The 25,055-nt window shown below is 43.1% G+C and overlaps 2 protein-coding genes across 2 annotated transcripts in view; both read right to left on the reverse strand.

Moving 5' to 3' along the window:
• The window catches only part of PVALB (parvalbumin), a 166,236-nt gene extending 144,691 nt beyond the window's left edge, over positions 1 to 21,545 (reverse strand). Inside the window, exon 1 of the mRNA XM_075286909.1 lies at positions 21,542 to 21,545. The gene's annotated coding sequence lies outside the window, so the exon portion shown is untranslated. The remainder of the gene's footprint in view (positions 1 to 21,541) is intronic.
• On the reverse strand, positions 8,869 to 18,467 carry LOC142217827 (thiosulfate sulfurtransferase-like). The gene is made up of 2 exons (XM_075286146.1): positions 17,845 to 18,467; positions 8,869 to 10,105 (listed from the first exon to the last, which is right to left on the reverse strand). Exons 1-2 carry the CDS (start codon positions 18,434 to 18,436, stop codon positions 9,810 to 9,812), a joined length of 888 nt encoding a protein of 295 aa, XP_075142247.1. The 5' UTR covers positions 18,437 to 18,467; the 3' UTR covers positions 8,869 to 9,809.
• Positions 21,546 to 25,055: the final 3,510 nt, after the last annotated feature.

The following is a 25,055-nucleotide window of genomic DNA, read 5'->3' on the forward strand; positions in this document are numbered from 1 at the left end:
ACATTTTCGTAATTTGAGCTAAACATATGCCTGAATAGCCTTTAAAATGGCTATTCAGGTGCTGCTAATCGTTTTACAGAAGATCGCCCCCCCCCCCCTCTTTTTATAATTACTGTTAAAACGGATATGCTAATTAATCCCACCGTGGTGCACCCTGGGCGTTCCATGCACCCCTCAGCGTCATACCTTATGCACGCGCACGCTCACCTCTCTTGCTTGTACCTCCAAGCCCTCCTCCTCCCTGTGATTCTTCCCGGTGCTTTCGTTTAAAATCTCACGCATGCGCAGCAGCGCTCCCTCCGGATGATTTTCAAATTCTCCAATGATGTTCAGTTTCCCCATTTCCAGAAATGGAACATCACAAATACTAACCATCATCTACCCCGTACCCATCTCCAGCCCCATCCACTTAGGCTTCACCCATTCTTATCAAAGTCTCTTTGTGCCCCTACTCAGTGTAATGCCCCTAAGTGGCCCTGATGTTGTATGTCTCCACAGTACAGCTGTACAGCCATCTCAATTAGTCCTAACACTGAACATATCTCATTACAATGACATCTTTGCAAGTAAACAGATGTGAAATAGAAATGAAAGAAATTTTCTGAGAGAAGTCCTCAGTAGTTGATACCTTTTTTAATGGCTAACTCAAAAAGTTTTTTGATGACATATTTCGAGCTTTCGGGACTACTATAAAGGTCCCTTCATCAGGATATTTTTTCTTTTGTGAAATAGAAAGTTATTTAAGTTGATGTGGTGTTAAAAGTTGGAAAAAAAAATGGACAAGCATAAGGATCTGAGTAACTCTAGCAATGGCAAAGACTTGGTCAGAGATTCTTCAAAATGGCTGATCTCCTGGAGTGTTCCTAGTATCCAGTGTTTAGTGCCTGCCGAAAGTAATCCAAGGAAAAACGACCAGTGAAACGGTGACAGGGTCATGGAAAACTAAGGTTCACTGATGCACATGGACTGAAGGCTAGCCACCTGGTCTGATCCCACAGGAGCTACTGTAACAGAAAAGCCTGAAAATGTAATATTGCCTATGATAGTTAAGTATCAGATCAAATAGTGTACCATAGCTTGCTGAGAATTGGACGGACCACTCGGGGTGTCTATGCTGACTGGTGTCCACTTCCAACATGTTTCTACAATGATCACATGGGCATAAGAACTGGAGCATGGTGCAATGGGAGAAAATGGCCTAGTTAGTTGTTTTTTTTTATTTATATCATGTAAATGACTTTGGGCATGTGTGACGCTTACCTGTAGATATGGCACCAGGAAGCACAGAGGTAAAAGTGAACCAAAGAGGCGCTGTGATTCTCTGGTAATGTCCTGCTTGGAAACCTTATGTTCTTGCATTTATGTGGTTATTCCTTTACCACCTACCAAGTACACTCCTTCATGGCAATAGTATTCCCGAATTACAGGGACCTCTTAGCAGGATAATGCTCCCCACCACACAGTGTTTATTAATGGTTTGAGGAACATGACACAAAAATTTCAAGAGCTACCTAGATAACAAATCAATGTGTTGTTGAGCTTGAAAAACATGGAGGAAGTACAATGTAGGCCCATACTACAAGTAATAGGACTACTACTGTTATCTTAGATACTACTTAGGTGCCAGTTACCACAGGGCATCTCTGAAGGTGTTGTGGAGACCAAGCCTTGACAGGCCAAAGGTGGGACCTACACAATACCTCCTTAGCATATCCACAGAGTATGCCATAAATGTATGACAGATGCAGATCCCACCTCTGAGACCTGTACATAAAAAGTAGGCTCCCCCATGCACATCTTACCTTAGTTATAAATGGCAACAGATGTGCCACCATCTCTACATTCACAGTACTTGTGAGGCAAACTGCGTAGAGAGCAGCGGGGGGAGTGAGGAAAAGGTGAGTATAAGTGTTTCTTTTGTGTTAAACATTAAGGTGGCACATAATGAAGGAGGTCCATGAAACTATGGGCAGACGAAGGGGGGGGGACAACATGAATCTGTGGGCAGAGATGGGGGGACATGATTCTGGGGGCAGAGATGGAGGGACATGAATCTGGGGGCAGAGATGGGGGGACAAGAATCTGGGGGCAGAGATGGAGGGACATGAATCTGGGGGCAGAGATGGGGGGACATAAATGTGGGGCAGAGATGGGGGGCCATAAATGTGGGGCAGAGATGGGGGGCCATAAATGTGGGGCAGAGATGGAGGGGGGCATGAAACTGGGAGAGAGATGGAGGGGGGGCATATAATTTACAGGTGACTGTAGAAGGATTATACTGTGTGTGGGCACATGAAAAGTGAATGGGAATGGGCAGAGTCAACATAAAAGTGGGCGGGGCTAAATGTGCCGCAACTTTGACCCTCTTTCAATTCTTAAAAAATTGGGAGGTATGGTATAGGCATTATACTAAATACTATAAGCATTGCTGTAACATGTATATATATGCTTCCATGGATATACGGCAACCCAGTGGAGGAGATCAGAGAGTGCATGTAAAGATGACACAGGCTATGCCACCTGCTAGGCCCTGAAACACTGCTCACACACTCCGATCCCTCCACAGGGCTGTGCACAGACAAGGGGGCCCTGCAGTTCTACCTGTTGGATGTGATAGACTCTATGTTTCCCCCGGGATGCTCCTTGTTGGAGAAGGGACCTCTCAGTACTGAGCCGCTGTGGGGTTGTACAGGAGCGGCCCTGATGGTGATGCAGGCAACGATTCAGGAGTCTAGGGTTGCAGGGTGAACCAAATAACTCTTTATTTCACAGCGTCAACAGATCCTCCAGCAGCTTTGCAGCATGGGTTACAGCATACAGTTCAATATGCAGCGTCTTAGACTTAAGAGTCTCGACAAGAGTAATTTGGACTCTGCAGTACTAAACGTACTTTTCTCCTCTCCTCCTCTCGTACCACTCCCTAAATCATCAGATAGGGGCTGTAGCGGGGCTAGGAGTCCTGTTAGGGAAACCCGGGTACCTGGGAGGTAGGCCCATATTCAATACTCCTGTCAGGTACCTCTGTAGCTCCAAATGGCACAGACACAGATGTCACTCAGTGACACCCCAAGTTCTCTCACTAATTTCGGGGTTGCCACAGGATATACCTGGTATAAGATGGCTTCTCTCTCAGTTACTAGGCCGATACTTGACGGAGTTCTCCTACTGTTCTGAACAGCTGGGAGTAGGCCAGATGGCTATACTGGACTCTGAACACTGCCCTCTGCACCTGAACTTGCACCTGAACTTGGACTAATTTTGCAGCAGCTACCAGAGAATATAAATCCTTTCTTCAACCCTGCCCAGTGGCCTGTGAATGGTCATGAGGTGGTACAGCATTTATCAAATTGTAGAAAAGTGCATTTACACAGAGAAATGACACACATATTGCATTTACCATAAACATACTGTATAAATGACAAGACAAACAAGACAACCTGCAGGTACCAATGACAAACACAAAAACGTTTAGCAGCTCGCTCTGGGATGCTGCACATACATAGGGAGTTTAGGTAATAATAAACCTATTTTACATATAGACTAAATGTAGGGTGTGAGTATAAAACCTTGTGAAGGTACAGGCAGCATAACTGTCGACACCTTGCGTATTTGCTGAATGCTTATACATGGATGTAATGATCATTATGTTCTAGTTTTGGTTATTTATATGTTCATTGGTGTTTTAATGGTGCGCTGTTCTCTACCGAGCATTGCCAACTTGTGTGACCCCTTACAGTCTTACTTACAAGAGGTGCTGGCAAGCCTTAGGATAAGTTCACGTGATGTCACTTAGATTCCATCTCAAAATCAGCTCCAAATTTGTTTCAATGAATGGCAGCATCGGGCACTTCACTGGAGAAAGGAGCATCCTGCTCGATCTTGCTGTGGATTTCCTGGATGGTTCTGCCACAGATGAAACTCCATGTTGATTAGTCCAATTGTATTCTGAAGCAAAACAGCAAATAAAAGCCACAACAGAAAGCGCAAGGCTGAAAGTGGAGCGGAGTCTTCACTTTGTAATGAGTGAACCTGGCATTAGGCTGTAATAGAAAAGAAATAAGAGGGGGGGTAGGGGGGCAAGGGGGTCTGGAAAACAGAGGCCTCCAGCTCACTTCTGGAACCGGTAAATCTAGACACAATACCACGTAAGACTAAGCGAAACTGAGCATTACTAGAGAAATTCAACAGTAGGGGAATACTGGGATTTATTCATCATGGTTCCCATGTTAGTATGGATTCTAAAGATGTTAGACTAGATATAAAGCAGCATGTACACTTTGTCAAATACTTGTTTGGCTGACACCTATCTTGCCTAACATCCCCACACATATGTATGCTTGGCCAAACAATGCATGTGTACTGTAAGACTCTTATGGTGATGTTATATTTTCCCCAAAACATAAGGATTGAAATCCAGCTGACCAAATCTTATCTCCACTGACATCTGCCGTGAGAGATGTATGGGAACCTGCTTGTGACATTACACCGACACCTTAGGACTCATTCACATCTGTGCCCCAGGTCTCCGTTTTGCAGGTTGCGTTTTCTGCCTGAAACTGGGGAGGAGACGGAAACCTGCAGTCATTTTTCAAACCCATTCATTTGAATGGATTTGAAAAGTGTCCGGTCGTGAACACCCGAGAGTGTTTTGTGCTCTCCCTGGCGAAACCGTTTTTTGTTAACTGGACACAAAGTCGAACATGCAGGACTTTGTGTCCGGTTAAAAAACCAAAACGCTCACTGGCGCTCACGGCCGGATACGGTCTGACAGGTTTCCGTCTTCCTGAAAACGGAGATTGGGCGCTGGTGTGAACCTAGGGTAACTTAGTAAATTTTGTTGGCCGGTATCCCTATAGAGATTGTTAGCCATTTGTTCTTTGATAGAAGCGGTTTGCTGAATAGTTTTCTCACCTTTTGCTCCTCCTCTGTCACCCATTTTTATTCAGATAAGTCTGACTAAAATTGTAAAAGTAAAGTTATCCATTAACTAGCAAGTATTTCACATGATAGTGAATCTCTATTGGGTGTTAAAATTGATCACTGTATACAATTATTTCAGATTGGTACGGTGTTATTTTGAGACAAACATGTGAAGTAGCCCTTTCTGAAATATATTACCGTATTTTTCGGACTATAAGACGCACTGGACTATAAGAGGAAAAAAAAGAGGTTTTAGAGGAGGAAAATAGGGAAAAAAATTTTTGAAGCAAAAAGTAGTAAAATATTTAACCCCTTCCCGATATGCGCCGTAATAGTACGGCGTGTGTCGGGTCTGTAACTATGGCGACCGCCCGGGAGCCGGGCGGCCGTCATAGCCGCCGGGTGTCTACTGCTTTAAGCAGTAGACAACCGGCTCTAATGCCTCCGATCGGTCCCCGGACCGATCGGAGGCATTAACCCCTCCGGCGCTGCTGTCAAAGGCGCCGGAGGCGCCATTTTGGCAGGGATCGCCGGCTCCTGGAGCATGATCCAGGGCCGACCCCCCGTTGCCATGACAGCCGGGAGCCTTGTTAAAGGCTCCCAGCCGGTCTGCAAATTCTCTCTTTTGCAGGCTGGTGTATACAGCCTGCAAAAGAGATGATGCTTTTTTGCAATGCATTGCAATGCATTAGCATTGTAATGCATTGCATTAGTGAACAGACCCCCTGGGGTTCAACACCCCTAGGGGGTCTAATAAATGCAAAAAAAAAAATAAAAAAAAAAAAGTAAAAAAAAATATAAAAAAATATAAAAAGTATTAAAAGTTCAAATCACCCCCCTTTCCCTAGAACAGATATAAAAGTAGTTAAAAACTGTGAAACATATACATGTTAGGTATCCCCGCGTCCAAAATCGCCCGCTCTACAAATCTATACAAATATTTTTCCTGTTCGGTAAACGCCGTAGCAGGAAAAATAGTCAAAAGTGCCAAACCGCCGTTTTTTCACTGTTTTAATTCTGATAAAAATTTGAATAAAAAGTGATCAAAGCAATAACATTTCCCGAAAATGGTAGAACTAAAAAGTACACCCGGCCCCGCAAAAAAAACACCCTATGCATCCCCGTACACCTATGTATAAAAAAGTTACGGCCGTCGGAATATGGCGACTTTTAGAAAAAAAATTTTTTAACACCGTTTTGGAATTTTTTTTAGGGGTCAAAATGTAAATAAAACCATATAAATTTGGTATCCCTGGAACCGTACCGAAACACAGAATATAGGGGACATGTAATTTTGGCTGCACAGTGAACGCCGTAAAACCAAAGCCCGTAAGAAAGTCGCAGAAATGCATTTTTTCTTCAAATCCACCCCATTCTGAATTTTTTTCCTGCTTTCCAGTACATTATATAGAATAATTAATGGTGGCATCATGAAGAAAAAATTGTCCCGCAAAAATTAAGACCTCATATGACTCTGGGAGCGGAGAAATAAAAAAGTTATGGGGTTTAGAAGGAGGGGAGTCAAAAACGAAAAACGAAAATCAAAAAATGCCATCGGCGGGAAGGGGTTAATATATGGGAGTTGTAGTTTTGCAACAGCTGCAAGGCCACATTGACAGGTGACCCTGCAGCTGTACGGGGACGCATAGAGTGTTTTTTTTTGCGGGGCCAGAAGTACTTTTTAGTTATACCATTTTGGGGAATATCTATTGCTTAGATCACCTTTTATTGAAAAAAAAAAACCGGTGGTTTATGATATATGATTTTCTACTTTTATATATATTCTAGGGACAGGAGGTGATTTAGAACTTTTATTTATTTCATATTTTTATTATATATTTTTAAAGCTTTTTTTTTATTTTTTTTTTACTATTTTATTCCCCCGCCGGGGCTTGAACCTGCGGTCACTTGATTGCAAGTCCCATAGACGGCAATACAACTGTATTGCCGTCTATGGGACATTCTGTCTATTAGTATTACGGCTGGTCATAGAGACCAGCCGCAATACTAAATACTAATATATAGCAGTGACAGGCCTGGGAGCCTCATTAGGCTCCCGGCTGTCACCCGAACAGGTCGGCTCCTGCGATATCGCCGCGCAGGAGCCGGCCTGCAACTTTACAGGTACGGGGCCGGTGGGGACCGGCCCCAGGGGAGAAGAGGCCGCTGATACAGACTGCAGACCCGGCATCCGCTGTACTAGAGAGGCGAATGCCGGCAAGTGATAGACGCCGGGGCCTGAGACATCGCTGCGCTCCTCTGCCCTGCATGAAGCCAGCGGCGGGGGGGCGGAGGAGCGGAATAGCATCGCCCCTGCCGCTGCTGGCTTCATGCAGGGCAGAGGAGCGCAGCGATGTCTCAGGCCCCGGCACCTGTAATGGCGTCTGTCACTTGCCGGCTTCCGCCTCTCTATTACAGCGGATGCCAGGCGCCACATTCAGCCTATAAGACGCACCCTTCTTTTCCCCCAAAATTTGGGGGAAAAAAAAGTGCGTCTTATAGTCCGAAAAATACGGTAAATTGTACTTATGACCAGTAGCTGGTATATGGCAGGACAACTAATAGCTGTTACATATAGGATGTAGTACTATCTATCAGAAAGAAACATTACAGATAAGATTCCTATCCATGCCTTAAATACAACCAGAGAGATATTCCAGTAGAAAGTTTCAAAAACCTTAGTAATGTTCTAAGGGGCCTTAGAAACATGGCGGAGCATTTCTGCAGTATAGAGCAATGTGTAGCACTCCATATACTCTATTAGGAAAATGAAAATAACAAATGGACTTTAAATAAAACAGTTCTACCATTTTATGTGTACAACTCCTATGTAGGTCTATACATTTCTATGGTTACAGACTACAAATAACCTGATAATGTAGTCATACTTCTTTCTGGGTTTCCCTTCGTTACTTACCTGACAAATGGAAATTTACAAGTATGGGGCAGCAGCCAATGAATGAGAAACCTACTGTCACATACCATTTATACAACTGAATAGCTGCCAATGTAGTACACAAACAGGTCAGGTCTGCTGGAAGTAGAAATATTCTTTGTAAGGTGGGGTTCACACTACAATTGGTGTCCACTCAGAAGGTGTCCATTAAAAAAAAAAAAAAAACCCAAAAAAAGGACACCTATCATAACGAAGAGTAACTGATGGCTATAAGTTACTGTCCGTTATATGGCCGCTGCCCATAGACCTCAATGTTAAAAAAAATAACGGACACTTGCTATCTGTTTTTTCAAATGGACAGAAAAGTCCTGCATGTAGGATTTTTTTTGTCCACTTGAAAAAACGGACATGGTTGTAAATGGACTTCTAAAGGTAGGAGAAGAATAGCCTTTCTTAAGGCAATTCCTAAAATATAGGAGTATAATGATAGAATCCCTTTAAATTGGCTTAAAACATAGAATAGTGTTAGGACTCCATAGAACCTCTTTTCTTCATTCACTTTATTTTTTCTCAAAAAGAAAACCATTAAGGGCGGGTTCACATCTGCGCCCCGGTCTCCGTTTTGCAGGTTTCCGTTTCCTGCCCGAAACTGGACAGGAGATGGAAACCTGCAGTGAGTTTTCAAACCCATTCATTTGAATGGGTTTGGAAAGTGTCTGGCCGTGAGTGTTTTGTGCTCTCCGCAGCAAAACCATTTATTTTTAACCGGACACAAAGTCGGCCTTGCAGGATTTGTGTCCGGTTTTAAAAAAATGGTTTCGCGGCGGAGAGCACAAAACGCTCACCGGCGTTCACGGCTGGACACCTGGCAGGTTTCCGGCTTCTGTCGGCAGAAGATGGAAACCTAAAAACGGAGATCGGGCGCAGGTGTGAACCCGACTTAACACTTCTATTTTTGGAAGTATTCATATTTTACAGCATTTTTGCACACCTGTACCAAACTTTGGGGTCGTATATGTGGAGAATGGCACATTAAAACATAAAGACTCCTATTCTTCAATGTAGAGTATGTATTTATTCTTACAACTTCTTATTATTGGAGGACACATACTTGTAAGTAATAGAACATCCCATATATGTTTAGAACCTGAGAAATTAGCACCAGCTACATGTCTAACATCACCTATAGACCAATACAATAGACCTATAAACCAATATGGACTAATTGAATGATTTACACCCATGTAAATAAAACCAAAAACGATATTGTAGTAAATTCACATTTGCAAGTGTCAGATAAAGTTTGTTAAAGGAGTTTTCTAGGACTTGGGATAGAAATCAGATCAGTGAGGTTGAAATCCCAGCATCCCCACTGATCAGCAGATAGCAGCACCCTCTGTGAACTGGGACCAGGCATGGCTCAGTACCATAGTATACCAGGTAGAAGGATAGCGCTGTAAACTATGTACACGTTGTTCCTAGTTACTCCAGCTCAGTTCTATCCAAGTGGTGGAAAGTGAGTTGCAGTAACCAAACATAACCACTGCACAGTGTATGGCGCTGTACTTCTGGCAGGGACATTGTGTAAGTGATAGATGTGCCTGGTTTCTGCAATAAGGTGACCAGTGGGGTTGCCAGGAGGTGGACCCTCACCAATCTTTGATGATCTAACCTAAGTAAAGTCCAGGAAAACCCCTTTAAATGTACATATATATATATATATATATCACAATGAAGACATTGGCGTTTCCTATACAATTGTGACAACCAACATCACTGAACTTCCTGTACTCACCAAAATGTCTGACATAAACAAATACAAAAATAATATCTCTGAAAATATAAGAAACAGTCATCAAATTTTAATTACTGCTTTAATGTTCGATTTACTGAAATTTTGGGTCGAAACACTCTTTAAGTCTTGTTCCTCTTAAGCTGATATGTAACTATGGTCATGTGACATTCACAGTAATCATCATCATCATCCTACTCATCACTTCTCAGCTTTCCACAGAGAGACCCGGTCTTCTGGTTTAGAGCGGTGGAACCATTCAAACCATGAGCCATCATAGACAGCAGTATCTTCTTTGCCCAAAATGAATGAAGCCAATGCCAGCTGGCATGCCGTCACACCACGCCGACATGTGATTGTCAGAGGCTTTGTCAGATCAACTCCTGTTGCCTGAAAAAGTTGCTTCATTTCATCTGGGGACTTCTCAAACCCTTCTTCTGTCAAGAAGCTTGTAAATGGAAGGTTTAGGGATCCAGGAATATGACCGGGGAAGATCACTATAAGGAATAAATAGAAATAATGAGAACAAAGTGGAGAACTGCAATTCTTGAAGGAAATATGTCAAGATGATTGTGGTCACTAAACCACACACAGGTCCTTATGAACGGGGGGGCTCTGGGAGCACCAGAGAGGAGTCCGATGAGACTCATTGGACTCATCTTTAAGTAAGAGATTTTTTTTTTTTTTTTTTAATGCAACAATGGATTGCATTATAACAGGCAATTTGGGACCCTTTAACATCCCTTTAACATACTTAAAAAAATCAGGAATCCATACTTAGGTTTTTTGACCTTTGAAGGAGTGCAAGTGCAGGACAGAAGTTACTGAGCTGGCGCCTTGGATTACAGAGCAGGTGAATATTCTGCCATGAATACAGAAGACACTACAATGGAGGAAGGAGAGAAGACCTCTATTTACATATAAAGATCAATGGCACTGGGATGCTGGCCCCAGAGAGTGGGCTGTTACATGCCGAAGCTGTGGCGCTTCTCAATAAAAGAGGACCTTTCACCACTTTTGGGCACATGCAGTTCTATATACTGCCAGAAAGCCGACAGTGCACTGTCGGCTTTCTCGATCTGTGCCCGGTGTAAAGAGCTTACGGTGCCGGTACCGTAGTGCTCTATGGTCAGAAGGGCGTTTCTGACCATTAGCCAGAGACGTCCTTCTGCCTCGCGGCGCCAATCGCGCTGTGCTGTGGAGCGGGGAGAAACGCCCCCTCCCGCTCCTGATAATGCTCGTCTATGGACGAGCTGTGTGAGCAGAGGGAGGGGGCGTTCCTCCCTGCTCCACAGCACAGTGCGATAGGCGCCGCGAGGCAGAAGGACGTCTCTGGCTAATGGTCAGAAACGCCCTTCTGACCATAGAGCACTACGGTACCGGCACCGTAAGCTCTTTACACCGGGCACAGATCGGGAAAGTCGACAGTGCGCTGAACTCAGCGCACTGTCGGCTTTCTGGCAGTATATAACACTGCATGTGCCCAAAAGTGGTGAAAGGTCCTCTTTAAGGGCTAGTTCACACAGAGTTTCTTTGCAGGCAGATTTTTACACAAATTTTTGCAAAAAAGGCTCCCATTCATTTCAATGGGAGCCACTCACTTTTTCCCACTAGTGATTTTTTTCAGCTAGTGGGAAAAAGAAGCGACATGCCTTATCTACCCACAGATTCTGCAGCTGAGACAGCCGTGGGCAGCGTCCATGGCGCGAGACTCACTCCCAATTAGGCCCATTTATTTGGGCTTTATCAGGATCGGGATGCCGGTGCACCGCATCGGCATCCCATCATGGCTAGCCGCAAGGAGAGTTCACACAGCGGAAAAGGTTTCCGCCATGTGAACATACCCTAAATCATTTAATGGGTGCTGATCCACTGTTTTTCTCTAAAACCAACCATTCCCAAACAATAATTGCTTTTAGATTTGGTGCCCGATATGCGATTTAAGCTCTGTACTACCAGGTGTCTCATGTCACACCTCTTGGAGATCTGAATCATGCCTTCTTTCCTACTCCTGCCTTACAGGACACAGACTCAATAGCTCATCAGTCACCAAAACTATCTGCACCGCATGCTCAGGAATGTTGGGACCCAACATTGCTGGAATCAAAGTGGCACATATGAACAGATGCTAAGAACTACAGTTGGTGAAGGTCGTGAAGGGTCCTCTTTTAGGCTAAAGCCCTACATAGAAGGCCACAGCAAAAAAAAAAAAAAAAAGACGCTGCGGGAAAAGCCACGGTGGCAACGTATCATGCTTTTTCCTGCAGTGCTTTTCACAGAAAGTAGACTTTCCTCTTCCATTATACCTATAGGGAAACTGCGGACATGTTTTGGACATTTATCCACAGGATAGGGGATAAGTGTTTGATCACTGGGGGTCCAAACCAGCAGTGATCAGGAGGACCAAAAGTTCTCCTAAGGTCTCCTTGTGTGATGCTCCACCATTCACTGTTATCTGGCTGTGGGCTCTTAGGAGGTCCCTAAACCGTATAGGGAAAGGGACAGGGACTGTTGGGCCGGCATCTTATGGGTTAAAAGGAAGTGTACATTCAAAGTGATGACGTGTTCCGTCACATGTATGGAGGTGGAGCTATTTGAAAAAAACTGGGGACATGTGTGTGGGGCTCCACCTCTGTCAGTACTGAAGCATGGTGAGAGGAACTCCCACCCATCCTTGCCCTCACAGTTTGTTTGTTTTGGGATAGGTCTGTCTTTTGGTTTTTGTCTTTGTTTTGTTCTTTGTTTTTCAGTGTCACAGCAGGCAGAAGGTCCATGCCCCTTGGGAGGAGCTTTAGGGCTTCAACTGCCTGCTGTCGGACAGGGCAAAGGTCAAGAAGGAAGAGGCAGGGCATGGGAATGGTCTATTTCCTGTTTACGTTTCCTGGTGCTTCATTCACAAGGAGACATCAGGGGGTCTTTTGGTCCTCCATCTTTCTGATCACTGGGGAACCTGGCAATCGGGCTCTCAGCGATTGGACACTTATCCCCATCTTGTGAATGGGGGATAAGTGTTCATAATGGGACAATCCCTTTAAGGCTCCATACAAAGTTAGGGGTGACATCATAGAGGCTTGTATTACTGCCTTAGTGATGTCACTTTTACGTTAATGGACCAAAATGGATGGCAATATAATGGATGAGAGTGTAGTAGGTAGTGATGTTCTAATGGATTTCAATCTTTTAAACTGAGCCCCAAGACCTCCATCTAAGGGTGTGTTCACACATCAGTATGCCATCCGTCCGTTTGAATTCAGTTTGATACTTCAAAACGGACTGATGCACATACTGATTGCATACTGACACCTTTTTATGCTGATAGCAAACGTTCTCCTCCCCTAGAGGACAGATAAGACGGAAACCACAGAAAGGAGACCCTGAACGCAGGTGTGAACCTAGCGTCAGGGACGGAGAATGTTTGCTATCAGCATAAAAAGTCTCAGTATACAATCAGTATGTGTATCAGTCCGTTTTGAAGTGTCAAACTGAATTCAAATGGACGGATGGCATACTGATGTGTGAACACAGCATAAGAGATGACAATCAAGTAGGCTAGTGTGAAATCACAAGGGCATTTTATTAAAGGGAGTCTGTCAGCGGTAAATTGGTTCAAAACCTCATAAGGGTGACCTTAGCTTGCCTGACTCTGCCTAACATGTCCCCTTATTTCTACAGTACTATAAACACTGTAGTTTTTACGGATGTGTGTCTGGGCCATTAGAAAAGCCGCAAAATATGAAGCAGGTCCGTTTGTCTGTTTTTTGCAGTTCAGTCCATGCATTCAAATGTATTGGTCAGCAAAAACCACAAATGACACTCGGATACTAATTCATATGCCATCTGTTCCATTTTTACTGAATTGTACATTGTACATGTACATGAAGCCCATGAAGGAGAAGATTGTCAACAATGCCTAAAAGGATGGAAACCAAGTGCAAACTGTCAGTGCCCTATCTTTATTATCCTTTTTGACTGATGCTATATTATGTCATGTATGTATGGACCTTACTACAATGATTGATCTGCCAACTGCTGTGCATATTATATTTGCGTAAAATCCAGAATGTACATTCACCCTTGTGCTATGTGAGTAATGTACATGTAATATTCTTTTACACTGCAGGCTTCATTGTGAGCCACAGTGCTGGATTAAGTCCTGGAAGGATCCTGACGTGGACAAGTCCTATATATTTGTAAGAATAAACATACAACTCTACAGCGCCGAGTGTGATGCAGGAGTGGGGCACCTAGAATGGTAGGGGGGACCTCTTCAAACTTTTTGTTGCCGCTGCTGCCCCCCTCCCCCCCCCCCCCCCCGGTTTTTCGCCGGAATATACTGTGTAAGCGGTCATTTTTTTGTGGTCATCGGGCTTGCACAGTCAGCTTTGCATAGGCCAGAGGCCTAGAAGTTTGATGACAACCCCTGGAAAAAAACGTATGAAGACCCAGTTCCTGAAGAAGATGGAGGCGGCAGAATAGCCTTTAATGATAGAATCCCTTTTGAAGAGGACCTTTCATCAGATCGGGCACATGCAGTTTTATATACTGCTGGAAAGTTGACAGTGCACTGAATTCAGCGCACTATCGGCTTTCCCGATCTGTGCCCGGTGTAAAGCGCTATCGGTCCTGGTACCATAGCGCTTTAGTGTCAGAAGGGCATTTCTGACACTTAGCCAGGGACGCCCTTCTGCCCAGCAGCGCCTATTGCACTGTACTGTGGAGCGGGAAGGAACGCCCCCTCCCGCACCTGATAATACTCATCTATGGACGAGCTGTGTGAGCGTCCCTGGCTAAGTGTCAGAAACGCCCTTCTGACACTAAAGCGCTATGGTACCAGGACCGATAGCGCTTTACACCGGGCACAGATCGGGAAAGCCGATAGTGCGCTGAATTCAGTGCATGGTCAGCTTTCCAGCAGTATATAAAACTGCATGTGCCCGATCTGATGAAAGGTCCTCTTTAAAGCAGCCCTGGTGATGGCAGGATTCACACCTGATATACACCTATATAAAATCCTATACTTTTATAAACTAATAATGTGCATGCTAATGCTACCCAAGTGTTCCCCTCAAACTACAGACACTGGTAGAGACCACCTCTGACTATATATGACTACTGTGTATGGTTAGAGAAACCAAGTCCCTGTGACTTGTGTGAGATTGAGTTCTGTTGGAATGGTTGAACCACAGATGGTAACACTGACCAGTATAGCGACAGCTAAGACTATTCAGGTCAATTTTTTACATACATTTATAACATCAGTTTAAAAAAAAAAAATCAAAAAAAAAAAAATCAGGTGTTACAAACAGACACAAATTGTTAGAAACTGATGGTCATTCATTTACATACACATCCATGTAAAAAAAAAAAAAAAAAAAAAAAAAAAAAAAAAGGTCTAGTATATAAGAAGCAGAGGCCCACGGGAGGTGCAGTAAAATAAACACTGATGTTCACCTTACCCCACCTATTCAGGGCTTCCTTGTGGTCCTCTTGGCCTCCTGGGTGACATCAGCGATCCTGGAGAACCATTGAGATCTATGGTTGGGCCTTAGTGGTCACATGCTCCAACATCATGGACCTCTGCTTATACTCTGGGGTCTGAAGAGACCTAGAGGACTGATTTCATATATATATTCCAACCCTATTTATTTGTTATAACATACCTAACTTTCCTATGTTGCTGCTGTAGGAAGCAGATTTGGGCTACACCCTACCTGATAAACCGTTCTCCCACATCTGGGAGGCAATATGTAGGAGTGCCTAAAACAGTCTCATTTTGAAAATGTCCTTTAGGCTAAGGCCCCACGTGGAAATGCAGCACTATTTGTTGAAGTTTTTGCTGTGGTTTTTTGAGCCATAGCCAGGAAAGGATTGAACAGGAAGAAGTATAAGAACTTCCTATATATTTCCCTTTCCATCTATAGCCATTCTTGGCTTTGGCTAAAATAAATAAATAAATCACAGCAAAATCTGCAATAAAAAAAGCCGCATTTCCATGCAGTGTAGAGGTAGCAGTCACTACTGGGCCCTGGATCCTAAGTGGGCTCTCAAAGATCAATCTGCCCACAAAATAAGCCACTATTTTAAATTGCAAAGGATAGCTAGGAGTCTTTTTACAGACTTTGTGTTAGGTTCTAGGAGCTTCAAGTTACGTCTCTGTGTAAAGATCCTTGGGAGGTATTATTAAATGTACTGTAGGAATCCCCTCCAAGTTACATGAAATGTTTTTATTCTTCTTCTTGGCACCTAAGCATGCAATAACCTCTTCTTGGAGACAGTCCACCTTGGACTTCACTCAAGTGAAGTAGAGATTGGATTCTTATATGATAAATGAAAAGCACTCATTCATCCTTTTAGATAGACATCCAATATTGTTATATATTTTTGGTCTCCTTCGATTCACTTTGCTTTCCATTTAGACACAAGTGTTTGGCTTATGCTAGGTCACACCCACGTTCAGGTTCTTGTTCTTTGGGTCTGCTTGGGGACCCAAAAAATAAAAAATCCAATCCACTTAAAAAGCAGTTACCCACGCACCCTATAGACTACAATATACAAATACTACGATTTTTGTTCATATTTATGATTCTAATTGACTTTCCCATAGAGTGTTTGGGTATCAGCTAGCACAGCATGTTTAAAGGGATCCTATCATTAAAACTCATTTTTTTCTGCCTAACACGTAGGAATAGCCTTAAGAAAGGGTATTCTTCTCCTACCTTTAGATGTCTTCTTCACACTCCTGTTCAGTATATGATCTGGTTTTCATCGGTGTGCAAATGAGTTCTCTCGCAGCACTGGGGGCGGGCCCCAGTGCTCAAACAGCACTGGGGGCGCTCCCAATGCTGCGAGAGACCTCTCCAGTGACGCCTCCATCTTCTTCAGGAATGTGTCTTCTTCTGACGGTGGCTTCAAACTTCTAGGCCTCGAGCAGCCGACTGCGCATGCCTGCCAGCCACAAAAAAAATGGCCGCTTACAATACTGTGTAAGCGGCCATTTGCTTGTGGCCGGCGGGCATGCGAAGTTGGCTTTGCCCTAGGCCTGAGTCCTAGAAGTTTGAGGCCTCTGCCGGAAGAAGACCCGTTCCTGAAGAAGATGGAGGCGGCACTGGAGTGTTCTCTCGCAGCATTGGGGACGCCCCCAGTGCTGCGAGAGAACTCATTTGCATACCAAAGAAAACCGGGATTTCTACCGAACGGCAGCCCAGAGAAGACATCTAAAGGTAGGAGAAGAATAGCCTTCCTTAAGGTTATTCCTACCTGTTAGGCAGAAAAAAATGAATTTTAATGATAGGATCCCTTTAACATGACGGTTCCCACAGTAAACATTTTAAAGACGTTTTTGGTTTCTTATACAAGTTATCAGAATTATAGGGTGTGGTACATCCACACCCTTCATGATATTGGCACCACCACCGAAATGCAAACAGCTTAATTCCTTATCTTATACACACTCAAACTAGTGCCAATTTCATAGAATATATAGAAAAACATTATACAGACCCCCAAAGCCCATAATATTTTGCTCCAAGACGTCCTATAGTGTGCACCAGCCAATGTTATCTGTAGTCAGCAGATTTTGCAAGAATATTGCATAAAAAAACTCCATCTTTTCATAATGTGAACAAAGATTCAAGGTGCGAGGAATAAACACCCACCACATATCTGTAATTTTGTCCTTTTTCTGTATCAAGATTTTCTAAACCCCCATTTACTTACACTGTACAACACTTTTTCTGTGAATGTGCCTGAAAAATATCCCAAATGAATGCAAATTTATATCCCAATGTGACTTGAGACAATGTATGCATAAATCATCATACCTGCTTCTTGTACTGTTAGGGGTTAATCCTGGATTAGCTCAGTAGCTACTTGTTTCACAGCAGCTGTCAGCTAGGGCAGTCGCTAACGTTGTTGTGCTCCAAAACTAAGACACATACAGTATGCTATAGTACTAGTAAAAAGAGTTTAGCCCACCACCAAAAACACAGATAACTATTATCTGCAGTCCCGGACAAGCCCCCAACATTAAAGGAGCCAGACAGGTCTTATTAAATAATGCAGATTGTTCTAAACAATTTAAGAAATCACATTATCTAGGTGAATGAAGAGGTGGACTAGACAATATCCAGAAAGCCTGGACTTGATATTGAGGCAACTACAATACATGCCAAGTTTGTTTGTGTCTTTATGTGAATATACATGTAGAGAGATATAGGTAAATTCTGGAAAATCTCACCTTCTCCTGGTTCTGGCTCTGTTCCTTCATATCGCCCTACAGAACGTGAATCCACCAGCTGAAATTCTTTTGTAGTCATGTTCCTCTGAATGTCCTCAAAGGTCTTCACCAGACAAGGGTTCAGGACTGCTCGAAAAGACTCTGGCTTTGGCTTCACCACCTCTGATGTCACAGGTAGACCCTGCTGTACCCAGTTTCTGAAACCTCCATTGAGAACAGATACTTTACTGTGTCCAAACACCCTGAACATGTACCAGGCTCTTGCAGAGTAATAAACACCGACTTGATCAGCATCATAAATCACAACATGGGTATCATTGTTTATGCCAAGATTGCCCACATATTTGGCAAAGTGGGACTCACTGGGAAGCATTACTTCATATGGAGATGTCAGGTCTTTGCATTCATCGATGTCAAAATATAAAGCTCCTGGTATATGTTTTTCTTCATACTCCTTGCGTCCATCTCTGATAGGTGGGTAGTAGAAGGAAGCATCCAGGACTCGCAGAGCTGGGCCTGGTTTGTTAGTCGACAAGGCCTGACGGAGCCAGTTTATGGACACCAGAGCTCGGGAGAGAAGTTGCTGAGACATGCTGCAGGCTCTCTCTACACTCTGCCAGTGCACACAGCCCTTTTTTTTCAAAACATTTGTGGAAAGTTCAGAGTGCACTTGGATTGCTTCCTGGAGGCCGAACTACAGCTCTGTATTTGTCAGTCCTTCTATCACTCCTCATTTTTTTCTAAAGGCACATTACATTTTTGAGAAATCTGACACCCCCTCCTGCAATTCTTTACACACTTATCGTGGAAGCTCTCCTAACTCCTTGGTGTATGACTTGCATCTGAATTTTTGCCTCTGCATTTTTGAAGTCATAACTTTTTGGTTTCATTGTTCTATGAGAGCTGCAATTTTTTAACCTCTTCATGACAGAGTCATTTTACTTGATTCGTGACTAGACACATGTTGAGGGCTTTATGCACAGACTCGTAACATTTTTTTGTTCAGCTTATTCAAATAATTTTATGTAATTTTTCAGTGATATACATAGCATTATTTTTATTGTAATTATTATTTTTGCATTGGGGCTTGAAGCTGGGATATGTGGTGGATTTCTTATTTATTTATGGGGGGGGGTTACCTTTATTTATTTATTTTTTTTCACATTGTGCCCCCCACATAACATCATAACAGACCTTATAGGGCATTTCGGCACTAAATTATTTTTGATAACTTGATAATATTGTAATCCATAACTTTGATATATTAGCCCCAATCACAGAAGAAATACAGTCTCCTTACATGCAGTACAGAATCGATCTTGGTCTGTTAGGACACAGCATGGGGCCCCCCCACCCCGAATGGAATACAAACACAAGTGCAAGCACTGTGCTATAAAAGCAGACGGACCCCACAGACTATAACGGGGTCCGTGTTTACTTTCCTGTCTGCACGAATCATGCAGACAGGAAAGTAGATCGTGAACTACTTTCCTGTCCGCACGATCCCTTCAGAGATCTGGCGGTAAGCAAACGGACCCCATTATAGTCTATGCAGTCCAAGTTCTTTTACTGCACCAGCGCTTGCACTTGCGTTTGGTATTCCATTCGGGGGGGTCCCCATGTGGACTCTCCCAGACGGAATCCAAATGCCGATGTGAACAAGGGCTTAGAGATGAGCGAATCATTTCGTACAGAGTCGAGTTCGACCCAAATATTCCAAATTATTATTTTCATTTTATTTTTTTTTTACAAAACCAATCAAATAAAGATTCGTCTCAAAACTAAAGTGGCTGCTGCAGAACTCTAATTATAATAGATGGAGGCCCAAAGGAGAAGAAAGAAAAAAAAAAAAAAAACATTCATAGGGCTCATTCACATCTGCGCCCGGTCTCCGTTCTGCAGGTTTCCGTTTCCTGCACAAAACTGAGCAGGAGACGGAAACCTGCAGGACTCTTTCATACCCATTCATTTGAATGGGTTTGAAAGATGTCCGGCTGTGAGCACCGATGAGCGTTTTATGCTCCCCGCCTCAAAACCATTTTTTTTTTTAAATTGGACACAGAGTCGGACATGCAGTACTCTGTGTCCATTTTAAAAAAAACGGTTTCACGGCAGAGAGCATAAAACGCTCACTGGCGCACTCGGCCGGAACTGGTCTGACAGCTTTCTGTCTTCTGCATGCAGAAGACGGAAAGCTCAGAACGGATTTCGGTCGCTAGTGTGAACCTAGCAATACTCACCTTCTGTTAACTGTTACCTGTTTTGGGCCTCCTTGCTGCATTTGGCACTCTTCGGTGATGTCATCGGATCAGGATCAGCTGTACACACCAAGCAGCCTCAGCCATGACCTCCAGGCCAATGACGTCACATAAGAGAACCAGACACTACGAGAAGGCCCAAAGAAATAAAGGAAGGTAAATATGTTTTTTTTGTTTTTGTTTTTTTACACCTCCCCTGGGCGTCTATCTATTATACTCTCAGGTCTGAAGAGTTTCACTATTGCATACTGTTGGTGCCACAGTATTGATTAAAAAAAACAAAACAATAATTTTTCTACAAAATCATTGTTTTTTGCAATATAAGCAGCATGTGTGTCTAAAACAAAACAAAACATGGACAACCACATTTCCCTAATAATTGGGTCATTTTTGGACCATTTTAAAAATATTAAAAGCATAAAATATCAGCGCAGGGTTAAACTCTGAGTTTGTATCCTCTGCTTACCATTCGTTTTTTCATAGACATACATGTCACGTTTTCTTTGACATAACTTTCTTTGAAGCTTGAAGAGCATTTACCATAAGGTTCTGTGAAGCCCTATGAGTATTCTACACGTACCAAAGCAAACCAGGGACCCGAGCCACCGAATCCTAACACAAAATGAATCTTGAGAGGTTCACCCATCTCTAGTCCTGAATTACCCAATCCTGAAAATAAATGAATCTTGAGAGGTTCACCTATCTCTATTCTCCAGTAATCTCTCCCTGTTTTGTATTGCTTTGCAGTCCTGTTACGCCCGCACCCATTTGAACTTCTGCGCCATCTGTTCACACACTGTGGCGCAGGAGGTGTGACCAATTTTGATTCCTTGCTTAGGGTTCTTCTTGTGTTGTCTGAACACTGTCCTATTACCCTTACCTTGATAATTGATTTACCATCACACCAATCTCCTTTACCTTGGTTTCCCTCTGACCCTCTAAGGCTAATAGTTAATGTTAGCCTTACCTATGTGATTGACAGCCTATCTTCTTATCAGGTCTGGGGCGGGTTCTTTCTTCCTATTTATTGTTTGCTCACATTCACATTGGTGCTTGCTATTGCCTTGTGCTTGCTGGCTATTCTCTCTTTCTGTGTTGTTTCCTGTATTCTTATTCCTGACCTCTGGCTTTACCTCCAACTGTTCTCTTGGATTACGATTTTGTACTGCATTACTTGACTGTTACCGACCCCTTGGCTAGCTGACCTCCCTTTGTTATTTGTCTTGTCTGCATTCTGTGTCATCACGTGTATATATAGGAAGGGCTTTGTTGACCAGTTGGCCTCTGTCACCTAACACAGTGAGGCCAATAGGCAGGGGCAGGGGGAGTTCCCATAGGGCTCACTGTCTTGTCATGTCCCTCGCCCCACAGGGTTCAGCCGCAGCTACTGGGAAATTGCTCCTCTAGCAAGTCCCTTACAAGTTCCCTGTGTTGTGCTATTGGGGATGATAAGAAAAGATAAAATTATCTTACCTATAATTTCCCTTTTCTTGAAGCAGAGGCAGCACAAACTTCCCTCCCTAATAAGTTTATTGCTGCTTATTACATAAGTGGTTTCCTAGTAGGTGGGGGCTGAAACTATACCCATGTGTTGTTGTGTCTCAGATTCAAGGAAAGCAAATATTATCTGTAGAGGAGTGTTGCTGGCATATCTCATACAACCCCAGGAGCAAATCTCTTCTGAGTCCATGAAGATAAGTGGTGACCAGTGGTGGATCAGAACATTTTATGTCATGATATGGGACATGGCAACTTCATTACAGGGCCCCCTCTCTGGTCATAGGCAGGAGCATCCTACAATTCTCTCAACTTGCCATTAACTTATACAGTATATATATGTTTAAGCTGAAGGGTAATTATTACTTATGTTGATTAGGAAATCTCTGTCCACATCCGGACTTGGGAATGTTCTGCTAATGGTACATGTAATGTGTCCGTGATGGCTTGATGGTGGAAGTTTGATAATTGTCTAAAGATGCATCTATTATAGTATATCTGTGTTATATGTTACATTGGAGCGAATGTAGAAATGTAAAAATTAATGTTATACCGTATGGTTTATGTCATGTACCCGCAGAGTCTGGGCACTTACTGGAATGTAAAGAAGATGCTGGAAATATTTTGTTAGAGCTATTCCAGTGTAACTGGATTATACCAGGAACCACATTCCTGGATGCCAACCTTCAGGAGGAGATGCCACATCCTGCAAGAATGGACAGAGGTCTGAGCCCAGTAAGCCAATGAGGACTGTGCTGGTGGAGTGTGAAAGTAAGGCCAGGAGAGTGACTGAAGGCTGAGGAGGAATGTAGCCCAAGTTACCACTGTGTTAGGATGGTGTGAGGTAGACAGGTTCTGGATATTGGAGGAGTCACTTGGATTAATAGAGCTAGGGTGGCGAGTCTGAAAAGCCCAGCATCGTATTAGAAATGATGGCCCGATCATAGTCATAGTGGGACCAGAGACTATAGTTCTCCTCCTCCTGTAAGTAGAGATAGTACAATAAGAGATAAGTGGTGGCTGTTTATGAGTTTGTATCTTGTTAGAAAAAAAATTTAATTTGTTTTGTTTGTGTTTTATAATACTTTAGTACCATCTTAGTAAATGCTCAGCTACATCAAAAACAGCGTAAAATGGTTGGTTTTCACAGGGGCTTTCAGCCACTATTTCAGGGTGGCTATGAAAAATGAATGGGAAAGGGAGTTAATTTTTTAAAATATCTAGTCACATATTAGATGGGATCCCCATCTTTTTTCATAACCATCCAGATACAACCAACAGTTCGTTTTACCAGGGTGGGAAGTCCCTTTATTTTTGCCTTTTCCCCGCCTAGTAAGAACAGCCTGTGTCAACCCCAATACCTTAATGTCCCTTCATATGGTTGGGTATTAGCTTCCAGATGGGTCTTACTGGTACCCCTGGTAGCAGTGGGTACTAGGTTAGAATGGGGGGTTAGTGCCTTTTTACCAGTTAACCTTAAGCCCTACCTTACTAATGGACTGTGCATCAGACAGTTTTCCATTACTGTTCAAGCTCATTCAAATTAATGGGATTGAACATGCCGGCAGATTTCCGTCTCCTGCCCCTGTTTTGTGCAGGAAACGGAAACCTGCGGAACGGAGTACGGGCGCAGATGTGAACGAGCCCTTATCTATATTTTCACATCTAAGGGAGTCCTGCAAGCAGCATAGTTGAGTGAATTGCACATTTTTTACTAGGCAAGGTACTGGTGACAAACTGGTTTTAGCTGACTATGGGACCGGGTGAGAGGAGAAACATGTTTCGGGGGGGCATTACTACTTCGTTGACCATTGTGGTAAAAATTGTTGGTAAAAATTAATGACAACATATGACAACTGATGGTTTTAGAGTAGAAAATTGTGAAAAAATTTAATGAGAACTGTTTAATATTTTTATCAGTTTTAGCATTAGTTGTAAAGATTTGAGGGACAAAAAATAAACAGATGCTGATGGAACTGATATATGTGAACATACCCTTATACTCCAGAACTGCACTCACTATTCTGCTGGCTGAATCACTGGGGAAGAATTATTATGTTTTACCAGTTTTCTCCCACCTATTTGCATGGAAGGTAGTGTGACATTGGAGTTGCGCTAGATTTATTATCATTTACACTAGCTTACTGGTATAAATGATACTTGAAATGTATGTCGGCTACAACCTGGAATCTGGATATGAGTGCATACACACAGCCTGGTGGAGGGTGCACATGATTTATGAAGGGGTGTATGCCTCCCCATAAGTACTCCGAAGCAGGGGATATGAATATATCAGTCTTCATAAATCTTCCTCACTCTCTACATACATGCCATTACTTATCTTCTCTACAATGTTTATGAATTTTTAATCTGATTGGTAAATTGCTAGTTTTCTTGTTTATTAGGAAATCTGCGTCCACATCCTGAGCTGGGAGCGTCCTATTAGTGCTGGTCATAATGTGTAGTAATGGGATGAGGGGGCAGTACTAATCCCCTATAGATACAGTTCTCTACATAAGAAGACACCACTTCACCTGCTGCACACAACACGCTCAATACACAGGACGCTGAATTCTCTCTGATTCCTGGAGATTCTGTAGGATCAAAAGACGGCAAAAGTGGTCTCCAGACTTCAGCCCCAGAGCTCTCATCTGAAAGGTGCGGATCTACATCCTGAGTATTACTTGTTATATCAATCCATGCTAATTCTGTTTTTATTATCATTATTGTTAATTACATTTTTATGTGGTTTCTGATGTTAATGATAGATGAGTTACATCTTTTCTTTGTCTTATGAGAATTATATCTTGTCTTAGCAAAGACAAAGATGGAGATGATATCCAGAGCAGTATAGTAATATAACCATCTGCATTGTAGTGAAGGACAAGGGCTATAGAGGGAGATATAACCAATACAGCGTCCACACTTGCACCTTGACCTGTCCGCCGTGATTCCACCTGAATCCCCAGAAAAACTGCTTGGGGACGGCTTGCCGAGGGTCAGTTTAAAAACCCATTAATTTCAAAGCGTTTTTTAAAGCAAACCGCTGGTATCTGTATGTGGCCTCTCCGCCATGAAACAGTTTTTTTTTTTGCACGGACACAAAGTCGGACTTTGTGTCTGTGCAAAAAAAAATGGTTTCACGGCGGAGAGAGTCTGTATACGGACACTGGTGGTTTGCTTTAAAAACCCATTGAAATGAATGGGTTTTTAAACTGACTGTCAACAAGCTACCCCAAGCAGTTTTTCCAGGGATTTAGGCAGTATCACGTGGACAGGTCCAGGCGCAAATGTGAACGTCAAATAAGTTGTGACTTACCTAAAACTGGAAATGATACAATTTAGTCCTGATAGTTGAAGTAGAGCTTACTAGTCTATGGGTGCAGCACAAGAGGAGTTCCAGTGATAGGGAGAGGAATTCAGATAATGGATGTGGTAAATGAGGTCATTACATAG

This window comes from Leptodactylus fuscus, chromosome 9, assembly GCF_031893055.1.
Source record: "Leptodactylus fuscus isolate aLepFus1 chromosome 9, aLepFus1.hap2, whole genome shotgun sequence".
Classification (NCBI taxonomy): domain Eukaryota; kingdom Metazoa; phylum Chordata; class Amphibia; order Anura; family Leptodactylidae; genus Leptodactylus; species Leptodactylus fuscus.

Bases quoted from the DNA above. Each gene is read 5' to 3' on its own strand.
- LOC142217827 (XM_075286146.1), bottom strand. From the start codon at position 18,436: ATGTCTCAGCAACTTCTCTCCCGAGCTCTGGTGTCCATAAACTGGCTC. The intron at 10,106-17,844 runs GTGAGATTTTCC...TATTCCTTATAG, and splicing joins AGAGCCAGAACCAGGAGAAG to TGATCTTCCCCGGTCATATT.